Below are 9,090 nucleotides of genomic sequence, written 5' to 3'. Positions count from 1 at the left end.
TTTGAACATGCTAGAAATTCATCACACATATTTAAACCTTTATATATATATATATATATATCGTTTTAAGAGACTCCTTTTTTTTTTTACCAAATTTATTCTCTTAATCAAACGTTATTTATTTATTTATATATACTTCTCTCATTCCTTTTACACTACAACGATAATTTCCATAGAAATCTTCACAAATTTTGTAACATACCCACTTTAAGTAAATAAATATTTTGTTCACAATGCAAATATCTAATATCCCCTAAATTTGAAATTAGTGTTGCTTTAGGGTCTGTTCACTTCAGCTTAATTTCATTTTAGTTCAGTTCAGATCCTAATTCCTTCTCTCATAAAATATTCATTTCATCTCTATTCAGTTCACTTAAGCTCCAATCAGTTCAGTTTAGCTCAGCTCAGTAAATGTTAACAGGCCCTTAGTTAATGTTTATAGTCACATAGACAAGTTTTGTAATTTTATCTTTCTTTGTTCCTTTCCCCACTTTCTTGAACCTAGTGCACTCTCTGTATGTAGTAATATTGAAAGAATATAAACAATATATATTTATCTTTCTGTTATGTATATCAGTCTTTTATGCATGTGATGCATGCATTGGTATAATAATTTCGACATTGATAAAAAAAAGGGAAAAATTTCTACATGGTGGGTAAATTGGGTGGTGAGGGCCGATTGGGCAATGGTCATTTTGATGGCTTAGATAGCTAGATGGTGGGCTAAGTGATGGTGTGGTTTTAAGTAAGGGGTATGATAGTAACTGAATTGATTTAAGTTGTTTTCATCTATTTGTTTATCGTTTAAAAACTAATTTTGACTGAAAAATGGTCCAGACGAGGCTAGAGATAACCAATAAACCTCAGGGTTGAGAAATGTAAATTTATAGTTTTCTTGATCCGGTCCAAATGTAAATTTGTTCCCTTTTTTTTTCATATCGTGAGAATTTAATTAAGTGACAAGACAAAATAAACCCGACTTTGACCCGATCATATTTTTACCAGGTTGGGCTCCAATCCAATAAAGAGACAAACTTAGTAGCCCATTCCATATAATTAATGCAGCCCAAAAAAAGGCCCAAAAACCACACACCACTCTTCTTCCTCCACATTCGAAAGTAAAGAAAAACCCCTAAAAACACAAAATCCTAAAACCCTCAGATTCCGTTTTCTGGTGCGGCTAAAACCCTTTTCTGTCCTCATTTTCCCCAATCTTCTTCCTCAAATCGCCTAAAATGGCATCAATTGCTCTGCGAAACCCTAATTCCAAACGACTTCTTCCTTCTTCTTCTCACCAAATCCATTTCTACTCCAACGCTTGTCGAGCTCTTCTCTCTCCTACTTCCGCCATTGTTGAACAAGCTTCCAGAAATGAGTCTTCTTCTCTCTCCTCTTGGTTGCGATCTATGGCTACCTTTACACGATCGTATGACTTCTCTTACTTTTGAATTTGATTTTTCTGTTATTTGTTCGAAAATGAGTGTGTTTTTGTGTTGAGTTAGTAGGAAATGATCTGACATTTGGTAGATGAATTCTTCGAATTTGAAGTTGATTGTGTTTTGATGATTTGTGTGCATCATTTGAGCTCGTCATTTTGAGATCAAGCCTGAATAGTTCATTTTGAAAAAAATGCTATGTTGATTTTAATACACAAATTGGGAAATCAACTGCATTTTAGCAATTTTTGGTTAATTGTAAGAAATGCATTTATTATTTTGTTGAAATGATTTGATCTCTTGGGAACACATTTTGTAGAATTTCAATTGGATTTTTCAATTAAGTCATTTCAGACATTTAGTGTTTTTTGCTTGCTTTAGTATGCATTTCATGGTTAAAGTCAATTTATGACTATCTTTACTGAAATTCTGCTATCCTCGTAAAATGTTACCCAGGTTATACTAATCACCCCTTATAGATTTGTTCTCAACAAGTAAATTCTTTAAGTCAACGAAATTCTTGAAGTCGACGTATTGCTCATCTGAAAGATAAAGACTGTGTTAAGTAGCTCAAGATATGATTTGAAGGAATATGATAAAAAAATAGTGTTTAAATGGATGAGTAGTAATCGAATCATTAACCATTTAATCTTTTCCACTAGTTATTATAGCCACATACATTGTTAGCTGTTGTAATGATAAGATGATACATGTCTTAATTATGTCTACAGTAATATGAGAGCAATTAGGTTCATGTGTCACATGTGTTATAATTACTGAACCGAACCGAACCTGCACTATGCACAATATAGAGGCACAAATTAAGTTGTCTTGACCAATTAGCTCTCAATTCCACAAGCTTTCAAGTTCCTGAATAAAGATTACTTAGTTCTGAGATGTAGAAATTCATGAAGGACTTCCTGATTTTATTTTACAACAACAACAACAAAGCCTTTTCCCAAAATGATTTGGGGTCGGCTAACATGAATCATCATAAGGAATCGTAAGATATTAAGGAAAGGTTCATAACAAGATAATCAGTTGAAGTAGTTTACCTTTCCTTATTATTTGTAGATTCTTAATTGTTTTTTCTTTCTTTGATGATACAGAAAGCCTCATGTCAACGTAGGAACTATTGGACATGTTGATCACGGGAAGACAACATTGACTGCAGCAATCACAAAGGTGTATTGAGCTATTATTTGTATATTCATTCCTTTGACTTGCTTCTTTTATTCCTCCCTTGGCTTTGCTGGTAGATGCCTCATATTTTTCCCTCTATCATAACTAGGTCAAATAGGATGTATGACTGAAATTGTGATCTTTATTTGGATAGGTTTTGGCAGAAGAAGGGAATGCCAAGGCTGTTGCCTTTGATGAAATTGACAAAGCTCCTGAAGAGAAGAAGAGAGGAATTACCATTGCAACGGTTAGCAGACTGCATGCTTGTCTTAGTGCCTCTGTACTTGACTGAAAATTTATGATCCAAGATCAAATTAATTGATTTTGCAGGCACATGTAGAGTATGAGACTAAAAAGCGACACTATGCACATGTTGATTGTCCTGGACACGCTGATTATGTCAAGGTAAGCAGTTTTTTTTTTTTTTTTTGGTTGTAGCAGGGCGGGTTGGTGGGGTGGGGATAAAAGTTTTGTTTGGGAACACTTGATTCTTTACTTTGGCATCTTTTGTTTGGGAACATCTATTTATAGAATTCAATCTTGCCTTGGCATCTTCTGTGCCATAGGTAGGAGTAGAAAACTAGAAACATTTTTATAGGCTTTTTCTGGAAGTTTCATATATCATTTATTATGTTCACCTGAAACAGTTTTGTCTTTGAACTCTTGCTAGCTTCTTTGCTTCTATTATTTGTTCTTGTATTTTTGTATTATTGTGAATTTCTTGTTACCGAGAAACCCTACTGAAAGCTATTATATCATGGCTTTCTTTCATGAATGTTTTCCTCTTGCTTGTGGGCTTCTATTTGTCCTTTGTGTCAGACAGTGAAATATCTATTGGTAGATAGCAATGAAATTTCTCCTTTAGTAATCTCTTTTAGAGTTTTACATTTTAGTCCATAGGATATTTTTATTTATCAGCCACCATTTGTAATGTTCAGGAGTTATATTAAAGGTCTGTACAGTTCTTGCTACTTACGTGCTAAATTTTATTTGTTTTGGATTTAACAGAACATGATTACTGGAGCTGCTCAGATGGATGGTGGTATTCTTGTTGTGTCTGCTCCTGACGGGCCCATGCCACAGACCAAGGAGCATATTCTACTTGCCCGTCAGGTGCTTCAATAACTGTTAGAATATCTGCATTGGTGCATTATGTACTGGGCTGCATCCCTCTTTCTTGTCCATTTTCTATTTTACATCAGACAGTGCATCCCATGTACTTCCTTGTTTATATATTTTGCACATTGGAAGTATAGCTGTTCCAATATCCCATTTTTAGAGCAAGAAAAGCGATGAAAGGAAAAAGGCTAATTGATAGGAAAAATTGACATTTACTACCACCGAAAGCACCCTGTATCATATTTGCTACCCGTTTAAAAAAATATTTTATTTTGCTACCATACAAATCCCTAAAATATATATTTCACTACCAAAGACTAAGGCCGTTACTGTTTCCGTTAGCCACCGTTCAACCACCTTGCAGCCACCCCTCCACTTCACTGCCACCCGTCCCCTCAACTGCCACCCCTCCCCCCTGCCGGCACCGGCGCAACCCCACCCCCTCCCCCCATCCGGCGCGACCCCCACCCCTCCCTTTCCCCACCTACGCAACCAACCCCCCCTCCCTTTTCCCGTTCTTGCTGCCCCGATCCCCACACCGAAACGGAAAACACCCCCTTTCCCTTTCCCCAACAGAAATCCCCCCACCGAAATCGACCCCCCTCCCCTTCCCTTACCCTTTCGGCCATCCCTAATCCTAAACCACCAGCCCCAAACCACCCTAAACGAATTTTAGGGTTTCGCTTGAGATGGTTTTGGAGTGGTAATTTAGGGTTAGGGATGACCGAAAAGGGTAAGGGAAGGGGAGGGGATTTCGGTGGAGAGAACGGGGCGGGGGAGGGGGGTGGATTCCGGTGGGAGGAAGGGGAAAAGTGTAGTTTTGGGTTCGGGGTGGGGGTCGGGGCAGCGAGAACGGGAAAGGGAAGGCTCATTGGCTGCGTAGGGGTGGGAGAAAGGGAGGGGGTGGGTTCGCGCAGGCGCTGGCTGAAGCTTTGGCCGCCGGCGGGGAGGGGGTGGTTGGGTTACTTTTTTTTATTTTTTTTTTGAATAAACTTAACGGAATCTTAACGGATTCCGTTAAGTGGTAGTGAAATTTTAATTGTGTGATTTTAGGTGGTAGCAAAATAAAATATTTTTTTTTAAACGGGTAGCAAATGTGATACAAGGTGCTTTCAGCGGTAGCAAATGTCAATTTTTCCTAATTGATAATGGGTTTTGTAGCATGAGTGGGATACAGTTGTTTGTAAGATTCAAATCGCTGAAGCAAAAATACATAATTTTGGGTTAGAATTCTAGTAATGACTCTAAAGATGCTGGATTTCTGGTCTTTGTAGAGAATGACATCATTTGAAGAATACAAAAGGTTAGGAGAGCACATGCTCTCCGAGTCTTGTGAGATATACAAGTTTTGGTTGAATCACAACTCTTTATGGTAGTATATTACTCTTTCTGTCTAGTGAACAAGCATTATGTTGAATTTTGCACTGAGCTTATGGCGAGTGAAAAATCATGGAGCAAAAATTGGGTGGATGTGGGGCCAAATTTTAGAAACAAAAGTAGAGAAGTTACTTGAAAGAAAAATTATTTACTATGGGACATACGAATAAGATACATTTAACTCATGGGATGGTGGGAGTAAGATCCTGTCATATTCAACTATCTAAATGTTTTAATTTGTTTCTCACTTTCCTTGTAGGTTGGTGTGCCATCATTGGTTTGTTTTTTGAACAAAGTGGATGCTGTGGATGACCCAGAGCTAATTGAGTTGGTAGAAATGGAACTCCGTGGTAAGTTTAAAATTATTGACTGTTATTATAGGATTGTTGCCAAAAAAATAAGTAGTGGATTTTGTAGAGGGATGATTTATGTACTAGCAATTTGCTTTAATATGACCTTTTTGTCTGTTGATGCAATACTTTGGGGGCATTTAGAACTTCTCAGCTTCTACAAATTCCCTGGGGATGATATCCCTATTGTTAGGGGTTCAGCCTTGTCTGCCTTGCAAGGCACAAATGATGAAATTGGGAGGCAAGCCATCCTGAAGCTAATGGATGCTGTCGATGAATACATTCCCGACCCTGTCCGTGTTCTTGACAAACCTTTCTTGATGCCAGTTGAGGATGTTTTCTCGATTCAGGTACACAAGACTTATGTCGGTTTTTTCTATAGAATAAGAGTTATTGACATTTTCTGCTTGCTTATTTGTTATATTGTTAGGCATTGATGGTATATGAGTCTGTACTTGATATTGCTTGAAATTGATATTTTAAACACGAAGAGTTGTGAACATTAAACAGTAAGGGTGTGCTTAACTGCTTACTATTTTGTGATGATTAAGGTAGATAGTAATAATGTAATACTGAATGCTATAAATAATATTGGTAGAGCAACTAGTATAATTTACTATGCTAACCTTCTCGTAGCTGAGGTTTGTTTTTGACACATTCTATAGATATTAAGTGACAATTCATCATAGATAAAGTAGTGGTGAGAGGGCCTACATTGGCAACGCTGATTTTTATTATCTCCTGATACAGGGACGTGGAACAGTGGTGACTGGTCGTGTTGAACAGGGCATGATCAAAGTCGGAGAGGATGTAGAGATTTTGGGGCTAATGCCGGTACAGTTGAAACTTGCTGCTATGATTTTTAATTTTTTGTAATATGATGAGCTATTTGAAACCTAAAACTTATGTATGCTTTACAAATTTTACTGGTGAAATGTTGATGAAGATGTTTTCTTTCCTTAAAACTGTAACTAGTGTTCATTTTGATCCTACTGTTTACACTGCAGGGTGGTCCAGTGAAAACTACAGTGACTGGTGTGGAAATGTTTAAGAAAATTTTGGATCACGGTCAGGTAAAATGATTGAAGTTGATTCTTGCAATTTGCATATATGTTATATTTTGTATGGTATGTGACTAAAAATTCTGCGTGTATAATGTATCCTAGGCTGGAGACAATGTGGGTCTTCTTTTGCGTGGACTGAAGAGGGAAGATGTACAGCGAGGACAGGTACACTGATCTAGTCTATTGTGTTAACCTCACATTCTCATCTCACTTGCAATCGATATTTTTGGTTTTTAGGTATTCCTCCCCCCCCCCTCCCCCTTTATTTCTTCCCACACATGATACACACATGGAAAAAAAAAGTCAGAAGAACATTGTGTGCTCTATTTCAGTTGATTTTAACACTGTTTTCTGGCTTATTTCATATTTTTCTGTTATACAAATAATTTTGATGTAATCTTTATGGTTTATGAACTCATAATTGAAGATGTATGCCTGTATGGTAATATTAGAGAATACAGAGCTTTCCATAAGTCAAGGATAAGGTCATACTCATTGGGACATAGATGCTTAGCCATTTACAAGGTATTAATGAAAAGCAAGGCAACTATAATTCTATAACCATACCTTAATCACTCAAGTAGAATTACACTAAAGATAATAGTTGAGTTCCTAATGTCTTAAATGGAAAAACTTCAAGTATAGGGTGGATTAGGAAAGAAACCAATTCAAGTACTGGATGAAAAAGAAAAGAAATTATGGAAGGCATTTGATACTTTATAATTGGTTCAACCAACCGGTTATGTTATCATCTATATGGATAAGGAAAGAAATAATAGAAGGCATATGAAGGACCTGTAAGACTAGCAAATGCTTGGACTTCCTATGGCTTCTCATGAATTATTTTGCTCTTCGTTTTATTTCTTCAAATGTAAGATAAAGTTGTATTTACCTGCATTTTTAATGATCAACTTCAGTTTGTGCTTGAAACTAAATCATTAAGCTGCTATTGATGTACTATATCTCTTGATTACGTTAGGTAATTGCTAAACCAGGAAGTTGCAAAACATTCAAAAGGTTTGAAGCAGAAATATATGTTCTCACCAAGGATGAGGGTGGTCGTCACACAGCCTTCGTCTCCAACTATAGGCCTCAGTTCTATTTGAGAACAGCAGATGTTACTGGAAAAATTGAGTTGCCAGAAGAAGTAAAGATGGTTTTGCCTGGTGACAATGTGACTGCTACTTTTGAATTGATATCACCTGTTCCTCTTGAACCAGGTATGGAGCTCTTTTGTACCATTGCATAAGTTATGATGCTGTGTGGTTTGGTTTAAGACTGTAACTTCAATGCTAGTGTCTGTGGTTAATATTTTAAAAGGCTGGTCTTTTCATCTCATTAGTTTCAGCCTACATTGCCCGGCTCCTAGATCCTAGCCTGGCTAGCTAATAGCCATTCTGACTGTATGTGGTAGAATAAGTAAGCAATAAAAGTGGACTTTAGTTGGATGAGCTGTACTTTTGTTCAAAAAAATAAAAATCTGTAAGTTAAAACTCTGAGAATAATGATAAGTTAGTTAAATTGATGCACAAAAACCGTAGTTTGTGACAAAAATTGATTTATGAAAATTGCAGCCTCATTTTTTTTAACTTTCTATGCCCCCCTCCCTTTTCCCAATGAGAGGAAGAGTTTTTACCAGAGATTGGGAGAGTGACTATTATCGAATTTTCTCTTGGAAGTAGTAAGTATGGCTTGATAGGAGTCAAAGATGTATGCTCTTTTTTGCAACACTTAATAATTTAATATTGTAGATCTGTAATTGAATTCTTCGTGAACTTGCCCTTTGTTCTGAGATTCTGGCCATTGTAGTAAGAAGAGAATATAAATTTTGATCTTTGATTGAGCTGTTTGCTGACAATTTTCACTTGGGGAACGTTGCCCAAAGAGACCTTTACGAGTGCTGAGTGATTAAAGAGAGAATGTATACTTTACAAGTCATGCTTTTTGGTTTTAGTGATTTAATTTAATGAAAGATTGGTGGTTTCCTCTGGAGATCTCAGGAGTATAAGATGAATCTAACAGAATCCGGTGACAGATTGATTCAATGATACCTGCTTACTAGTGCCTTTGACGAGTTTTTATTCCAAAAAACCATTAGTGATAGTTGGTTCTGCTCTGTTTAGCACTTCAACTTTGTCAGGTTCTTGTTATGTTGAATAAAATGATAATCCACTGATGTAGTAGCACTAACTCACTGTCTTCAAACAGGGCAAAGATTTGCTTTGAGGGAGGGAGGACGAACAGTTGGTGCTGGTGTGGTTTCGAAAGTTATCAGCTAGAAGTGCTGAGGTTGGACATAGAGAACGTTGAAGTTGGATACTTGGATTTTATACCAAGGATGCCTAGTTTTTGAAGACGAGTCTGGATCCGTGTACTTTTGAATTTGACATGAAAAGTAGTAGGACTCATTTAAAATCAGATAGAATTGATTTCTTTATCAAGCAAATGCTCACTTTGTAGTTCAGAAACGCTCATAATTCAACCGGTTTTGATGGTTGAGTAAATAATTTTCTTGGAGTTGCATAATTGTTACCATTGGCCACAACCTTGGTCACCGTTTAT

At 36.8% G+C, this 9,090-nt stretch overlaps 1 protein-coding gene across 1 annotated transcript; it reads left to right on the top strand.

The window, feature by feature from the left end:
- The first annotated feature begins 1,021 nt into the window (after positions 1-1,021).
- LOC110696310 (elongation factor Tu, mitochondrial-like) lies at positions 1,022-9,089 on the top strand. Its single transcript, XM_021873604.1, has 12 exons — positions 1,022-1,426; positions 2,546-2,621; positions 2,773-2,865; positions 2,949-3,023; positions 3,627-3,731; positions 5,374-5,464; positions 5,609-5,814; positions 6,215-6,298; positions 6,472-6,537; positions 6,631-6,693; positions 7,508-7,748; positions 8,737-9,089. The coding sequence occupies exons 1-12, from the start codon at positions 1,236-1,238 to the stop codon at positions 8,805-8,807; spliced, it is 1,362 nt and encodes a 453-aa protein (XP_021729296.1). The 5' UTR covers positions 1,022-1,235; the 3' UTR covers positions 8,808-9,089.
- Position 9,090: the final 1 nt, after the last annotated feature.

Source organism: Chenopodium quinoa, unplaced genomic scaffold (genome assembly GCF_001683475.1).
Source record: "Chenopodium quinoa cultivar QQ74 unplaced genomic scaffold, ASM168347v1, whole genome shotgun sequence".
NCBI lineage: Eukaryota > Viridiplantae > Streptophyta > Magnoliopsida > Caryophyllales > Amaranthaceae > Chenopodium > Chenopodium quinoa.
Note: the sequence above shows the minus strand (reverse complement) of the source record. Positions and strands in the feature narration are given on the sequence as shown.